The sequence below is a fragment of the Haemaphysalis longicornis genome, unplaced genomic scaffold, assembly GCF_048455015.1.
Source record: "Haemaphysalis longicornis isolate Haplotype H1 unplaced genomic scaffold, Haemaphysalis longicornis Haplotype H1 scaffold_12, whole genome shotgun sequence".
In the NCBI taxonomy this organism is placed as follows: Eukaryota; Metazoa; Arthropoda; class Arachnida; order Ixodida; family Ixodidae; genus Haemaphysalis; species Haemaphysalis longicornis.
This window is the reverse complement of record NW_027526225.1, coordinates 108286477-108304154: the sequence shown is the minus strand read 5'-3', so window position 1 is coordinate 108304154 and position 17678 is coordinate 108286477. Positions and strand designations below refer to the sequence as shown.

General features: G+C 46.5%; 1 protein-coding gene across 4 annotated transcripts in view; it reads right to left on the bottom strand.

Moving 5' to 3' along the window:
- Positions 1–17678, bottom strand: part of LOC144163208 (tRNA (guanine-N(7)-)-methyltransferase) — a 103758-nt gene that overhangs the window by 24358 nt on the left and 61722 nt on the right. For 2 of the 4 annotated variants that reach the window (XM_077694065.1, XM_077694063.1), the window contains 3 exons: positions 16129–16238; positions 14460–14644; positions 3010–3123 (listed from right to left, as the gene is read on the bottom strand). In XM_077694065.1, the coding sequence (XP_077550191.1) occupies positions 3010–3123; positions 14460–14644; positions 16129–16219 (390 nt within the window). In that variant the 5' untranslated portion in view covers positions 16220–16238. Of the gene's footprint in view, positions 1–3009; positions 3124–14459; positions 14645–16128; positions 16239–16669; positions 16832–17678 lie in introns of those variants that run through there. The other 2 variants (XM_077694066.1, XM_077694064.1) reach the window with 2 other exon arrangements.

Genomic DNA, 17678 nt, shown 5'->3' with positions numbered 1-17678 from the left:
GCTGCCGCTATACTTTAGAGAGCTAGTTCTATGCTTATTTAAGTAATCTCGGAACAAGATTAACAAATCAACGTGGCACTGAGGCACCCAGCAGCGACAGGTTAACAAGCGAAGTCACAACCTCGACTAGCAAAAAATCATTTTTAACACGTAATCATTTTTTGAAATGAGCTATCCTGTTGTCATTTATGAGAGGCCTAGAAAGACTGCAGAACACCAATTACTTGAATACATTTTACGCAGAAATTATATGTGAACGACGTCGGATCACAGCTCATTGTATCTTCGGTGATTGGTTATAACACAAGGTGGACGAAAAAAAAGGACACATACGCTTGACGTAAAGGCCGGATACTGAAAAATGGTAATTAAAATTGAAGTGAGAACATATATATACAAAAAAGCAAAGAAAATGCAGTAGACTCGTAATTCAAACTTTCAGGTAATTCAAACAAATTTCAAAATTTTCGTCGGCCGAATACGTTTTCAACGCATTCTAAAACCGCTTAATCATTGAAAAAATTCAGTTAATTCGCATTATTTGTTTGTTCTTGCCAGAAAAATCTGCAGAATTTGCCGCTTCCAGCTGCACATTTGCATCTTTTCAGCACATTTCTGGGCTCCGCAAGTCCTTCACCACTGAAGAAAACCCTCACAATAAACTGGCATGCCCTTGCTGGCATCGGAAATTTTGTTTTGGACTGTCACGCAAAAACAAAGCAGTCATCCATTCGTGGTTTCTTTGTCAAAGTATGTATATTGCGTGTGAATGTTGCATTATTAACAAATATATACGTGGATGTTTCATTACAACAAAACTTGGTCTGTTGCCCCAGTCACTTTTATGAGAACGCCTGATAATTCAAACTTCCGATAATTCAAACAATATCCTGGGGTCCCTTCAAGTTTGGATTATTGCGAGTGGGCTGTATAATGGAAAAAAAAAAAAAAAAAAAAAGATTCCAAAGAACGGAGGAGAAGAGACGATTAATAGGTCTCAAAGACCTTTCCAGTGGCACGTCCTGCATTCACAACCATTGCTCCGAAAATTGCATTTCACGTTTGGTGAGCGTGACAGAAGGGGAGCTGACACATTCTCCCTCGAGCGCGGACAACACTGAAAATGCCTCGAAGATCTCCCGCCCGAGTGTATCTTTAAATGGTCGTTTTGTCAAAATGGGCTTCACGTCTACACCTTGCACAGAGCGCGGCCAAGTTCCCTGCGGAAGTTACCCACTGGAACGCATGTCTGTGCTCTCTTATACCCGTGCCACACGTACACGAAAAATGACATTAAGTGCTTAAGGCCTTAAGTTTTAATGCCATTAATGTGCTGCTACACACAAAAATCAATGCCATTCGCTATAATATCACTTTTGGTTAAAGGAGTTCTGCACAACTCATTTGCCGTCACGAACCCCTTACTCTTGAATGCGAGGGGCACCAAAATGGACGAACGAAACTCTCAGCACCAGAGTGTTGACATGGAAACGTAGCTGAACTTCAAAATAAGACGATTTTTTGTGCCCTCTTGGTGGCAGAGTTCTGAAGAAGACCAAGTTCACTAAAACAGCGGCAAAAGGCAAAACATCGTGTTACTCGTCGTTCCGAATATTTCGGATTTGGCTAACGCTGGCAGGCGATGGCAGCTGCTGAAGCCACTTTTAGAAACGGCTCACATCATTTTTTAGAAAACACTATTTCTCATGACACTTTCTTTCACAAAAAAACATTTTTAACCCTTGTAAGACATCTTTCTCTAGATTAAAAGCTTCTAAAATACAAGTGCACTTCTCTTTTTGGTCGTTATCACCATCATGCCCAACAAATTTAATGCCTTCGCGTTTTTGCGTGTAGCACGGCCCGCCCAAATAAGGTCATTCAGTATGTTAAAGCCTTAAACACTTACTGTCATTTTTCATGTACATGTGGCACGGGTATAATTAGCCTTTCATTGTATGCTCCCTGATTCCCATGTCCCAATTAAAAAAAAATCTTTGAAGTTTGTTTTCGCACCCTTATGATGAACTTTAAACAAGTTACAAATTGTCCTACTACGGATGATCCTATGCACTCAAACAGACTTACCAATCAGCCCACGACATAACATCATGCGACGAATGGACCCATACCCAAACTTAAGAGAGCCACTTTTTCAGGACTCAAACCCAGTCCAAAGGTTTAGCTCAACCACTTTACCAACTGTACTAACCAGCACAACTGCGGGTTCACCTACGGAGCAAACCACATTTCTGTTTTCAGGCTCTGCACCCGCCCACCCTCAACAGCTCAGGTTTGCACCGTGCCTTCCTCAAACCTGAGTGACTGCCGAGTTTTGGCCAGTGAACATTTTTGTGCTACGAAGAAACAGAAAAAGCATAACAAGTGATAGAAGCTGCATCTTTCTGGCCTCCCAAGAATGACTAGACGTATCGATAACCAGTAATGGATAATGCACAAGCAACAGACACAAGTCTATCTTTCATTTCGCCGCAGCACCCATTACGGCGACTCGGGGGCTGAGACATTGCGCTGCTGAGCCCAAGGACGCAGGTTCGACCCCAACCATGGTTGCTGCTTCTCTAAAGGAGGCAAAAAGCAAAAACGCTTGTAAGTTGAGATTTCAGCGCCCGTCACAGATCTCTAGGTGGTCGAGATTAATCCGGAGCCCTCCAGTGCACTTAAACCTCCTTACAAGAGACACTCAAGGGACCCAAGAAACATGTCTCTGGTAACCAAGGTCTCACATAGAAAAATCAACCAAACCGTCTCCATTCAAATGTCTCAAGTGCCTCTTGTAGCAAGGTTTTACTGTACGGCGCGCTTCATAGCCCTGGTGTAGCTCCAGGGCGCTAAACTCACAAAATTCGAATTTTTGATTTCGCCCCGGCTCTGTTAACGCACTCTTTTAGGCCCCAATAAACCGCACTAGGCCAACGTTAGATCGCTCCAAAAAGCATAAATTCCCTTCACACGTGCCAGAAAGTTCCTTGCTCACAGAATGCTCACCTGAACCCTGAGGACGTAGGCGTATTCAGCCAACAGCTGACGGCTGATGATCCTCCACTTGTGCTTCTGCTTCTTGAAGTGGGGGTCGGGAAAGAGGAAGAACATTTTCGAAAGCTGAAAAAAAAAGTAAGGAATGCAAGGTGACCACCAGATAAAGTGAAGGAACGGAGATGACGACAAAGCAAGGCAAACAAGCATAAAACAGACGACAGCTCTGTCACTTTGTATAAGGCTATACAAAGCCAACAAAAAGGGAATACTAAATCCCTAATTCGATCAGGCAGGAGCAGTCCAGCGAGTAATAAGTTTTCATTCCGTATTGCAGTTTTTCTAGGTTGTATGCCTTCGTGCTGGACGTGCTCGATTTCATGGGAGTGAACGATCCATTTCTTGTAGCCAGTTACGGAGATGTTATCCAGTATGTCGTATTCAAACTGCATAGGCCTTACTTCAAAATATTTTTGAGATCCGTCCAGAAAACTCACCAGCCTCTAATGCCATGCCTCAAGCAGTGGGCACCAACAAGTGTATGGGATAAAAGGAAATAAAACGGCTACCTTCATTTTTTTGTTGACTAAGTCTCTGCACCATTGTCAAAGTCTTATTTGTGTTTCAGGGGGCTCTAGAAAAATCGCGTAGATATTTGCTCCAGTCTGTATGACACATCATTATGAACCCACTTACAAACTGACTTTTGTAATGGCTGCATGCAAGGAAGGTGCATACCCGTCACGTGTGTCGTTTATTCAAATCAATGAGAAAGCTTTTGCTACACCACCTCGAAACAACACAGACAACGTTGCCCACAAAGGCAGCTTTTGTGCCCCAAATTTCTACCGAAGCAATCGTTTCCATAACAAACTGGCTCATTAAATTCCAACAGTTATGACAGATTGAGATGCTGAAGGCTTGAAAAACTCGCTAACAAATTCAAGACATCGTGTACCTGCCAAGTACTTTAAATCATACTTGAGCATGCTTATTCTACTTGAACTCTACTGATATGACAAAACGTCGTGCACATGCAAAGTCCACCTGTGGTCAGGGTCACCGCCAACAGAACACGAGGGCTTGCATACAGCATGATGATGATAAAGGCCCCTTCCATAATATGGGGTGGAACACTGCTGGAGGCCTTTTAGTTGTTACTGCTGTACAATACTTTGGCAGTTGCTGAAAGTGTCTGTCACGCTTGTCACCACTGCTGCTGGTTCACGCCAATTTACTTCGTTATCAAGTGTCCTCAACTGTCCTGAGTTGACCCAATTTGTAGCATTGCAATGATGCAAGCCCGCCATATTGATTGATTGATTGTTGGGTTTAGCGCACCGACGCAACGCAGGCGATGAGGCGTGCCGTAGTGGAGGGCTCCGGATTAATATTGACCACCCGGGGATCTTTAAACTGTGCCGACATCTCGAACACACAGGCGTTTTTGCTTTTCGCCTCCATCAGAAAAGCGGCTGCCGCGGCTGGGAATCGAACCCGCGACCTCGTGCTCAGCAGCGCAACGACAAGCCCCACCTATCTGCTGAGTGTATATGCTAGAGCACTGCACACGCCCTTCTCAGGCTTGAATTCATAAGGCCTGGCAGTAATATTTCTGACGTGGTGTAAAAAAGAGCATTAGAAGGAATGTTGCGGGCTTATTTCCGCACACATCTTGATTTTAGTTCTATGCATTGTTTTAAAAATGTGTTTTGTAAGGTCTGATAGTCACTGTACTGTAATTTTAACAACGTTTCATGTACTGCATCAACATTTCGCATTTTGGGGTATAACGTAACAAAGATACGATAACATGGATCGCCATAGGGATGGGATTAATTCGGGCAACCTGGGGCTGTGAACTTAAGTAGGGTGCTCTACATAACCCATCGAAATGCGGCTGCCGTGGCCTGGAATCGAACTTGAGTACTAGAAAAACAGCACCCCTGAGCCACCACTGCAGGTAAAACATTTCAATGCACGTACATACCCGTGGATTGAAACGCGGCACCAAAAATTTCGGCATACCAACTTGTGGCCGAGCTAACCACATGATGTGTCCAAGAATCCGGCCATCAAAGGCGATGGTGTCTCTGATGTAAGACTACGAGCTATTATTACTACGATGTGACGAGAACTGAAGACGGCGGAAGCTAAAGTACGTGCACTACTTAACCTTAAATTTTTGCGCTTCAATCCATGATGTGCTGCTGTACATACTAGATGCTCCATCTGATTGCCCGCTATGAAGACACTCAACCGAGTACTCTAAAAAACAAGTTTCCTTTAGCGACTAAGCCCAGGCCTGGTCACGTACATCTAAATTCACAAAAAACTAACTGGGCCCAAAGCCAGGCCTGCTCTAGAGACGACAGGCCTGGTCCAGGCCTGGGCTAAGTGTTATGGATCCAGGTCGCGCTTGGGTCGAGTCCGGGCCTTAAAAATTAGGCCCATGCAGAGCTCTAGTGTATGATTCGCACTAGCCACCACACACGTGAGCTAGTTGGCAACTGCCGAAAATAAAAAAAGAGGGCAATCTGGGGATCCCTGGTGTTGCGAAGCAACGGCGAGAGTGTCTAATACTGACGCTGATTAGGCCGAAACCCTTTGTAATGGCTGATGCCAGAGAAAACTGGCTCGTGCCTAGAAGACGAACAAAATAAAGAAACCTCCACGCAGTGTCATTAAACTGTCCTGTTCACACATGATCATGCCACCAGGCACTGTTTGGTAACTTGGTAACGTACTAACGCTCCCACTACACAGCCCCAGTGCCACTGCAAGTGCATCGGAGCAGCCTGCACACCTGGTACAGTGAGTGTCCTGGCCAGGAGAGAACTTGGCCCTCACCACTCCAATCCTCAGAACACTGCTCCTTGCCTCGTACAACAGACCACCCTCTTTTGAGTTGTCGTATATCTTCCTCTCTTTGGATGCAGACCTTTCCCTCACAGTACACCTGCAGTGATGGCCGGGCTTTCGCGTCGCTTCGACACCTCACATTCTCCGCTCATCGTACCCGGTCGCGCACCTTCCGCCGCCAGTCTGGCCTGAGTGTTTCATATACACCGTACATTGTGGTACATCGTACATCGTGGTACCTGTGGTACATCGTAGCGTTCTGCCACTTGTCTTCAGGTCAACCATTTGGTGTTTGTGTAGTGAAGGTACACCTATCTATACACCTCCCCGGCCCACCTTCCGTCTGGCATCATGCTCAGACGCCATTCCAACGCGAGTTTGGCTGTGGCCTCTCTTGCCTCAAGCGACGACCAGCCCACGTCACCCTGCACTGCTTCGTTGGTGGTGTACGTAAGCCTGCCCAGTGCAACACGAGTGCCCTCCTAGGCATTGAATAAATGCTCAGAACAGCAACGCCAAATGTTCGCCCGGGCGCTGCCACCAGCTTCCAGAGCGCCCAGACAACCTCGTACCGACTGAAGGTCCAGAGAGGCCTGGATGTCAGGTACACTCGCTTTTATCCTAAATAAGCCTCGTATTCCCAGAGATAATTCCTTCCGTCTGTCATCTTGATCCCCAAATATTTGTACATATGGTACTCCTCTACAACGGTGCCCTACGCCACAGTGGTTTAAGCATATCCCCGTCCTTCATTCCTACTGTCACTCCTCCAGGTGGTGTCCCTACTGTCATGATCGTCGACTTATTCGAATCGAAGCGCAGGCCTAATCTTGTCACCTCCTCTGCATATGTATTGGGGAGGACCTGAAGCTCAGTAGGCGAATTTACCATCAGGACAACATGGTCAGCGTAAAGCAGGCCTGGTAGACTCCCTCATCTGGCCCTGTTCCAAGTATGATAAGTTTAACCTGAGGTTACTGTTTGTTTGTCTATCCATCAACACCCGCCTGTCAACAGGACGTCCAGCGGGCGTTCTGTTCCCTGTCATTCAGTGCCTTGAAAAGTAGCTCTCTTGTTTTGGGCCCCATTTTCTTGACCAACTGTATCGGGGTTTTGTCTAGCCCTGCCACTGTCCTGCAAATCCTGCGTTCCAGGGCCCATTCAAACTATCCTTTGGTGATTGTATCTCCAGAGTGCTTCCCTTGTCAGGTCCCTGCGTCCTGCTTTTGAGGCACTGTTCGTCTTTCCAGTTTCTGGACCACATAGGTTGACGTAATCAAGACAGCCCTGCCCTTCATAATCTTCCCCCATTGTTAAGTCTCGCAGACAGGCCTTGGTGCAGGAAGACTCAGCCCGCTCACTCTGAACAAGTTGCAGAATTTCCTTGCGACATGCCTGCCGGCCCCTTTGAGCTCATCAAGAAAGTTGGCATTCACTGCTTTTAGCTTTCTGTGCGCGACGTTGGCTTACTCCCTCGCCTGTAACAGTGTGGAGTATTTTAGGACCCCCCATTGTCCGTCCGCGTTCATCCGTGCGCGCCCCACCATCAAGTGAAAATCAAGCGAAATTCAATTTGAGCCGTGAGTTGCAGTTTCATTTAGGGAATAATCAAGGTGCAACTCACGGCTCCAATCGAATAACGGTCGGGGCGCAAATCGGATGTCACTCGGGGCGCAACTTGGATGTCATTTCGAGTCCCCGTACTCCGCACCCTTGCCATGATCCACGGAGTGGAGATGCTGCCACTTTTCCTGCCTTTTCTTCCCACAAGTCCTTTTCCTGTGCTGACACAGGGCCGTTACGTGTTTGTTAATCCACTGCACGAAATCATCGCAGTCCTTTATGTTGGCTTCTGCTGCGTCTTTTTCCAACTGCTCTGCCAGAGTGTTGATGTCCCTGGCCTGCAGGATGTTCAGTTTGCTTGTTCTCTGTTGCCTCCTTCTAAACACAAGTCGGATAGTAATTTGGTCATTGTCCAGACTTTTTTCTTCCTTTTCATCAATTTCTGAATTTCATCATTTTCATCAATTTCTTCATCAATTTCATCAATTTCTGAGTCCAGCTCTGAAAGGGCCCTCAGAAAAGAGAGCAGTTGGTCAATGCACGATGAATTGTTGCCCACTGCCCACACGATTTGTCCCTAACACTTTTCTGCGGTGTCGGCGATCACCAATCCTGTTGTTTTCACCCAGTCTAGCAGCCTCCTTCCTGTTCTCTCTGTTGCTTCGTCAAGAGCATCAATATGTGCATTAAAATCTCCCACCACTATGCAGGGCAAGTTTGTCGTTTGGAAGTCCTGTGCAATGCACTCAAACAGCTCCTTTGTTTTTTCCTCTGCTCCTTTACCGGTCCACACGTACCATATTTTCCGGTCTATAAGTCGCACTTTTGTATAAGTTGCATCCTTAAAACGACAGTTTTTCCGAAGAAAAACGTGCACAAGTCGCATCGGTGTGAAAGACGCACCGGTGTACAAAGCGCGCTTGTTAATCAGGTAAACTCATAGAGGATCAGTTCGTTAGAAAGTGCGGCAAAAGTACATGGTTGCGGCGGCTGCCGCCTCTGTATGCATCCCCCGGTTAACAGTGCTAGACACGTGCATCTACTATCCGAAGTCTAGACAGAACTAACTTCTCAAAAATGGTTTATTGATACACACAGACAACGTTTAGGGCAAAACCATCGAAGCCTTCTTCCTCCGACTCGCTAACAAATAATTCATTCATTTAGACCTTAGAGCAGTGTCTTTTAGTGAGCGCTGACATCACGCAGCACACAGGCACCTTCTCGAGCGCGGACCACTCGCGGCCATCACATACCGGATTTATTCCATACAGAAGTCGCACCGCCGCACCAACAAAAATTTCAGGAAAAAACTGCGACTTATACACCTGAAAATACAATACACCACACCAAAGGCAACCCTTTCCCCACAGGTGGAACCAGTCAGCCACACGTGTTCGCAGCACTCGGTTTGTACCCCTTCCCACTGTGCGTCTACTTTACCAAGTGCCCCAACTCTCCATCATTCCGTTCTCTGCATATTGTTGCCTACCCAACTGTATTCCTTATTCAATGGTGGCTCTTCTTCCCGCCAGAGGTGGATCTGCACAACCTTCAGGTGTAATGGAAAACTCTTCCATAACTCGATACAGCTCTTCTCATTTATGGGCTCGCCGGCCATTCTGCTTACTCAAGAATAAAACCACTTGCTGATGTTCCTTCTATGTTTCAGTGTGTGGCGTGTCCCTGGATCCCGCAGCACACTTCTTTCGTTCTTTACTGACCCGTTCTTTCACTCTTTCTTCTACGGCGGGTGTCCTGTCGCACCCCCTGGGCCAATGCCTCCACGAGTGCAGGTACTGCCTACAGATTCTTCCCGGGCTGCCACTCCTATCTTTGTGTGTGTGTTGAAGCATCCTCCATTGAAGTGCCTAAAAAAATTAGCAGTGGCTTAACTCGGCTATTTCAGGATATACGTAGTGCGAGCTAAGGTTCAGCAATCCAATCCAATCCAGTCCAGTCCAGTCCAGTTCAGTCACTGCTCCTCGCGCATGCGCAGCAAAGCTCTCCAGAAGCCACGTGAAACATCTATCAAGCCACTCCGGTGCAGCATCAGACTTGGCTACTGCGCAAAGGAGGCACACAGCCAGGCACGCGCCAGCGCCAATGCGTCTGCCACAACTATGACGCCACTCCTCCGGAATGCGCAGACTGGCGAATACGAAAGACCCCATTCTCTACACACCCGTACTCCAACTGGATTGTATTTCCAATCCAATCCAATTTAATCCAATCCAATCCAATGCTACTTGCACTTGCGCAGCACGGTTCTTCAGGGTCCACGCGAAACTGCTAAACCTCGGCCAGTGTAGCTTACGCTACAAAAGGCTCTCGGCCTCCTTCCCAAGCGTCGACCGAGCAACTTTGCCGTGAGCCCGTCGTACCCCTTCTCGTACGCCTGGTTATCTGGGGACCCATGGTGCGGCAGCAAATTCTACTCGGAGCCCAAGCTCTTCGTACACTTGGTGCACACTACTATTCCACTTCCTGTAATCCACGGTCAGGTGCTCCTCCCTGTGTTTTTCAGGCAGGGCATAAACCAGAATGCGGTTGCGCGGTGCTTTTCCAAGCCGTCCCGAGATCCACTTCTTCAAGACCTGGGCGCTTTCTTCGGGTGCTTTCCCCAACTCGGCAATATTCTGCAGCTCGGCGGGGGTAACCACTAGGGAATCTTCATAGAATCACACTCCTGGTGTTTGCTCCACAGCCTCACATACCGTATTTTCGTGCGTACAACCCGCACCAAAAATGCGAAAATTTCAGTGGCAAAGTTGGGGCGCGGTTGTGCAGCTTCACGGCAATGCGCGTTGTGCCGTGAAGCTCCTGTGCAGTAACATGAACTAAGCCTTCCATGGCAGCGATGGTGCGAAACATACAAGGACAAGGGAGAAAAAACAGGGACGAGCGCACCTTAACAACTAAATTTTATTAGAGAATTGTGACTTTCGCCTCGCAGTCAGTGTATTCTACTTGCTAAATATATACGCTTTTTCAGTCTACATAGTATGTGATTTGTTGCTTGAGCAGTAGCTTTAGTGCAGCCTTTCCGGTATCAAATGTGCGGGCAATACGCGAGGATTTTTTTTTTCTTTTCCAGCGGGCTGAAAGTGGGGGGTGTGGATTATATGCAGGGCGGGTTATACGCGCAAAAATACGGCACCTACTTCACTCGAATTTACTTGTCTTCAACATTTTTTCTTTTCAGGCGGGCTGAAAGTGGGGATGCGGATTATATGCAGGGGCAGGTTATGTGCGCGAAAATACGGTAGCTGCTCCAGAGTGGCTTGAAGCATTGCGTGGAACTGCATATTCTCGTCCCATTTTGCTGCGCTAAGGGCTACATGCTTCGTGGCGAATGCATTGATATCTCCAAACACACGAGCTCACCTTTTTATCTGTGGCATATGCTACTGGCTTTGTCTTTGCTGCCAATGCTGCACCCCACAAAACACTGCTTTGGTCTGTTCTTGTTTTCCCTTTCCTGGTTCAGGTGTGCCCTTTGCCACCCGACCATAGCTCGTGCACCCACCCGTTTGTGATGGGGTGTGAAGCTGGTATCCAGCTGACTCTACGCGGTTGCTCGCATCCTTAAAGGAGCCACGAAGAGAAAACACAAGTTTGGTTCATTCAAAAGATTGCCTCGTTAGAATCATACTGACACCACTTTTAAGATAAACTTCGCATCCTTAAAGAAGCCACGAAGAGAAAACACAAGTTTGGTTCCTTCAAAAGATTGCCTCGTTAGAATCATACTGACACCACTTTTAATGTGAACTTCGCTCAAATATAAACTTCGCTCAAATAAGCTACATAATTAGGGAAAAAGGGAATGGCCATGCGACCCACCAGCTCATTTCTTGCAACCGAACCTATGATGTCATACCAGCCAGCTCTGCGATTGGTGGATGGCGGCAAAAGCAAACACAAATTAGGCAGAGCTTATAAGCTTTCCGAACGAGCTATTTGCACTTAAATTTAAGGCACATTCTTTTCATATCAGTAAGAATGGTGGGACTGACAGTGGAAGTTACGGAAAGATACGTAAACATAGAAGTAGTGATGCGTACTGCTGTTGGTACTGCGTGAACTAAGCTTGGTTTAGCTGCACAGGACTGTGGGCTTTGGGGTAGTTTTAGACGACACTGGCCGATTGACGCAAGCAACAGTGTCTTACGTGACCATATTCGTCGAGCGAGCACTCTGTTTCACGAACAAATATTTTCTCCCTGAACAAAAACTAGTCAGGTTCAAATACGGTCAAAAACAAACCAGAGGCAGAAAACAGCTTGCCATGGTGTGGTGGTGCCATCTAGGTTCACTAACGGTAAACAAGGCTTTCCAATCGGCTGCACAGCCACGGCCACTGGATGGAAGGCGTGCGCTCTCGTCCAGCGGCCGTGGCACAGCAGTCGGTTCCTGTGATGTCATAGCAGACCACGAAAACACACGATTTAGCGGGAAAATCAAAATTTTAACGCAAATTGATTAATTTCTCAGTGAATAAAACATCGTTTGCATCCGGACAAGCGCTGGGGACACAATAAAACACGAAATCTTTCGAATAAAACAAACTTGTATTTTGTCTTCATGGCTCCTTTAAATACAGTCTCCCCACAAGGCTAAACGACTGGTATGGTACGAACTTTGACGTAACCACCATTTATTTAAAAAATTTGCAATATCTCATTGAGATGAAAATATAAATATTTTTTGTTATATATTTTCTAAGTTTTATTTGCTATTTCTGGTGTCTCTGGTCCAGATGTCCACGGCCCTGACTGCCAAAACTCAAACTGCCCAAGGGTAATCAGGACCTGTCAAGAAAAAACCTGGACCTGTCAAGAAAAAACCTGGACCTGTCAGGACCTGCCAGGACCTGTCCTGTTTACCTGTCAAGGGTAAACAGGACCTGTCAAGAAAAAAAAAAGCCCAGCTTTTTTTTTTTTTCAGATTATTTTGTTCGATGCTTATTATGTAAATTGACATTGAGCTGAACTGAACATGACAAGGTAAAAAATTGGCTCCAACACACGCGGTGAAGGTGGTTCAGCTGCAAAGCTGTAAACGACACCCACAATGATCGCCCATGTGACATTACTTGAATTCACACACGTGGCTCTACAAGGAGTGAAACCAGAGACTCTGCCAGCCGTCACCTAGGATTCACCGGGGCGGCATGCCCAACGCAGCGGCATCGGCGGAAAGAAAACGGAGAGAAGCATCTTTCGAAGAGTGAGAAGGTGGGCGGCATGCGTGGCTGTGGCATCATCTCTCTGACTGCCTCCCCCGCGCTCTTGTTTCATGCGTAGCCTCCAGAAAGCGCCCTCCCCCTCCTCAGCCGCTGAATACAAAGCACTGTTTGTGTGCCCATCTCCACATTTTGGCATAGCTTAGAGCTCTGCTACACTAGCGTCCGAATGCCATTTGACTCAAATGCGAACTTGCCCTGCTCCACTGGGTTTTGAAATGCCATTCAGATCAAATGAGCACCCAGAGAGACATTTGGGGCACTCCAATGCCATTCCTAGCACTCTCGCGAACAGCGTCCCAAGTCAGCATAAACAAGTACATTACTGGTGTACTTAAAACAAACAAAATATTCTAAATTGTTGGACTTTGTTTACTTCTCGTTCCCTTAAATCATGATATCAAGATGGAATGATTCCATACTCTCAGCACTAGTGCGAGCAAGCGACAAACCAGCGTGGCCAGACAGCACAAAACTGCACAAAAAACGTAGATTGCGGCTCAGAATTAAGCAAAAACCGTGTCAAAGCTTACAATATGTATAATTTGATATCATTTCAATGCCAAAGACTGCTGCTAAATTTGACTGTTGCATTACTGCATAAAAACAGAGCTCGACAGCAGCAGCGCCTCCCAGCACGGCCAGCGATTGTTAAAGCTTTAAATTCCATCGAAATCGTAGTGGAGCACGGCGGATTCCAAATGGCACTCGAAGCCCCCCATTTGAAGTAAAATGACATTTGGTTGAAATGACATTCGGACCCTAGTGTAGCCGGGGTATGAGTCGGCAAGACAATGGGCTCTCACTCCGTTTCTCTTTGAGGGCCCACGTTCGACCCCTGGCGGTGCCAGCAATTTGCTTGTGTGCCCTGGGTGTAGCCAATAGTAGCCTGGGATGTTTCTTTGTGTAGCCAGTAGTAGCCTGGGAGCTTTCTGCTGACGCACACATGAAAATTTCCCTGGCAGGTTAGAGGTACAGTAGAATCTCGATAAACGGAAATTGCTTAAACGGAATTGCCGCTTTAACGGAACAGTAGCCTCTAAGTTGGTTGGTTTTGTATTCAGATACCGTATTAAAACTCTCGGTAATCGGAACTAAAATTTCTGCGTCACCGTGTAAACGGAACCAGAAATGGAACTTGTGAAATCCATTGGCATGAGAATCAGCTTTTTACGGTTCCGGCCGTTTCGTTTTTTTATCCATGTTTTTCTAGCGCCGTTGGCCTCATAAACCTCGTCTCGTTAGTGGTCAGCCGTGTAAGCGCAACGAATGCAACATCGCAGTTCTTGTTCCAGTCGTTCGGTCTCGATTCAAGATGCCGAGGTTACAGGGCTCAGCTCCTGCCGCCTCATTTGTGTCATTGTGGTGCTATTCGTGCTTCATTACCGCGGTGCCGTCTTCTAAATTCAGTGGCTCGTAAGCACTCGCGAAGTTGAGGCCTCTAGCCTCCGTGAAGATGCAGTTGCAACGACTCAAACAAAAACAATTGACGCATTTTGTAGTGCACAGCGACTCATTGTTGCCAAATCAACTTTGTGAATGCTGTGCCTAAACCTCTTGTAGTTTTCTTGCTTCCTGAAAAACTATCAGCTACATTCACCTTCTAGCGCTTAGAGTTCCATGAAATGCCATTAAGAGTGTGTACGCACATAAATTTGCACTTTCACTCATCTCTCTCAGTAAACGGAACTCCTGTTAAACGGAACTAATTTTTTCGGTCGCTTGAAGTTCCGTTTAGAGAGAGTCTACTGTACACTGCTTCGCAGTACTAAAAAAGGCGGCCGTATACCTGTCCTTTCCTGAAGAAGTTTGGGAGGTGCTTCATGGCGTTGGTGCGAATACAGGCCACGTTCTCGTACTGCCCTGGGTGCTGGCCCCTGAGAGCCTTGATCCGATCCTGCACGTAGTCCGACACCTTCACCCGGATCTCCATGCCCACCATGTACGTTTCGGGGAACATCGGCGACAGCGCAACTGCGGGTCAAGCCATCAAAAAAGCCAGTTGTTAGCCTCCTTGCTTACATGAGACGGGGTTGACCCAAACCTGTCACAAACAAGCTTGCAATCAAGGGTTCAACCCTCCTCCCCAGGTGAAAATATATGTTTTTTTCTAGCTGGATTATTGAACCACAAATTTCTTCTAGCAAAAACTAGCAGTATTTCTAGCTAGAAATTCAGTTTCTAGTTTATTTCTAGCTGGATTGAGATTTACTTCCAGCTAGCATTTGTCAGTCCAGCTAGAAGAAAAAAAAAACACGCAAGCTGGAAATAATCGTCTCCAGCTACTAAAAATTTTTCCAGTTAGAAGCTGTCGATTTTAGCTAGAATCTAATAATCTAGTCAGAAATGAAGCCGGAAATCATGATTTCTTGCTAGAAATGCTCTTTCCATTTTCACGGTCTAGGCAGGTTTTTTTTTTCTTTGTAAACGATCAATTTTAACAGGGTCATAGCGCACGATACCTATAACACATGCAGAGATTTCGGTAATGGGCTAATGCAAATTCGACGGTGTCTATTAAATGTTACGTTCAAGTACGGTGTGAGTTTTGGTGCTTTCTCACTGCTTCAACACTTGACCAAACAAACTCTCGCAAAGAACATACTGTTTGATCCCCCAAGGTTGTAAACAGCCTTTACTGCCCTGCAGGGCAGGTTCACTAGAGCTGTAAATGTATATGGTTCACTGTATCAGCCACTGGGACTGTTTCTCCTGCGTAAAAGAATTAAGAATATTGCATACACACTCGAAACAACAGCAGCGAAGCGACCCAGCACATGGAAGAAGTCGTGCGGTAGGATAACGCAGCCAGAAAATTCCGTTGAGTGCACTGAAATGCCACCACAAAGTGTCACCTGGGGTGCCCACAACGAAAAAAAGTCAGTCTTATTGATAAGAGTACCATCACCACTTCAACGTACTGTACGACAACAACAACAAAAAAAAAACGCAGCAAGCAGGGTGCTGACACACGTAACTGTTTACAGCCCAGAAAAATAGCCTGAACCGTCTTGATGACTGCAATACACACATTTACAGGGCCTTTAAGAGCCGACAACCTCCAGGAAGTGCACGAGACGCCTTTGTTACTTTCAATCAAATGACAGGTGCAAACTCATTTCATTTCTTCTTTTCTTTTTACCGCCAAATCTTTGGACGTAGCTTTCTTTTTTACCGCCAAATCTTAGGACGCATGCGGCGGCAAAGACCTGCACTGCTTGGAAAAGAACAGCCTGAGGCAGATGCGAACCACGCTTAGCACAACACAGACATTCAGAATGAGCACGCTGCTATCAGTTTGGCTAAAGATTATTACTAGACAGCAAGCATCGAAAAGTTTTCAAATTCAGAAATTTGATTTTAGTGTCGAGCGTGTGCCGAGTTAAAGAGATAAATGGATTACGTGGCTGCCTAAGGTTAACGCGGTCGTAAACCTATGAGGGCTACGGAACGTGTACCCAAGAGGCCGCCGTAACCGCAGCCGATGTCGGCGAATTCGACTTGCTTGTCGCCGGTCACAGGATGTGGGAAGTACTCGCTCCAATCCATATCGTCCGGACATGGCGGGCTGCAAGTAACGTACGAGACGTTACTCAACGTATTCAACGTGCGAGAACACCACTGTTTGCCTGCGGACAGCCAGCTCAAGCGTCGACTAAACACAGGCACAAAAAGATGGGAGAAAAATTTTCAGCATATCTCGTCTCCGTTCGAGTCGCTCTTCAAAAGCTATCACAGATTCGAGCCTGGAAATCACAATTCTCCCCAAAATAAACAAGACAACGGTTATTCTTTGGTAACCCGGAAGCAACAGCACTTTCGCTACTTTAGCAACAGCAGAAAAACGGAAACCAACAGCAACACACGTGGTTCTCCATACATAAACATGGGCACATGCTGACTTCAAGAACACGCTTCAGAACTTTGTCTTTGTACTGGGTTCCGTTTTGAAACCACAAACGGGAAGCCAATCTATATAGAGTTATTAATTGTACTCACTAAGTGAAGCAGTGGTCTGCTATCGGGTTGGAATGAGCTCTTTGCCGGTAGTACCGCTTCTGCGGTAGCTTTACTTTAGCCTCCTCAGCCATTTTTGAACCAACCCCTACAAAACAAGAATCGGAACTTACTGCCACTGTTTTCACGGCTGACAATTTTGTGTTGTGTATAGTGAACTAGAATGATCTAGTGGCGCGAACGGCGAGGAAGGGGCGTGCTCTTCTGTGTAGAAAACACCAGGTGGCGCTGCTGCGCCATCTTCGAAAGGCGCCGCCGCGGCAGGCTGTCGCTGTTCCGATGTTGGGTAGTAATTAACCCTTAAAAAAAAAAATGCTACTCGTGTCTGGCATTTCCGTACCTTGCTAGGAACGTTTTGTTGCAAATCTGCCCGTTTGAGCTGTAGGGAAACGGCTATAAATCGAGTTGTTTGGTGTCGTCTGCTACCTGCGCAGACGATCGATGCGAGCGTACGCGTTCGATGTGCTGCCGGCGGACAACTGCTATGTTTAATTCTTTACGAATGGATTTACTTTTTATATTTACTGTAATAAAGTCCCGGCATGAACCTACTTGTGAATTTCACTCTACAAAAGCAAATTATACCCAGTATTCACGCGTCCAGTAGCACCCGGCTGATTTTCTCAGCAGCAAAGTTTGCAATAAACAAATTACCTTCAGAGGAAACCTTCCCCAGGCACTTAGTGCTGAAGGCAGCGTCTCCAAATGTGTCGTTTGAGATCGCAGCTTCTGTGTTAGCACGTGTAATACATCACTAAACCTCCTAGTCGTCATGGCCCCTTTGCAGGCCGAACTGCTGTCAGCTTCTTGCAGCACACTGTTCGCAACAGCTAGGGAATATATGTCACCGCTTCCGCATAACACACCACGAAAAGAATGTTTGCGACGACACTTTGTCGTCATGTGGATAGAAGAGCACAGATTTCTCGTGAAAATGTCTAGCTTTTTTTTTTTTTTTTTCGTATCGATGTCGTATAGCGAAACGAACGTT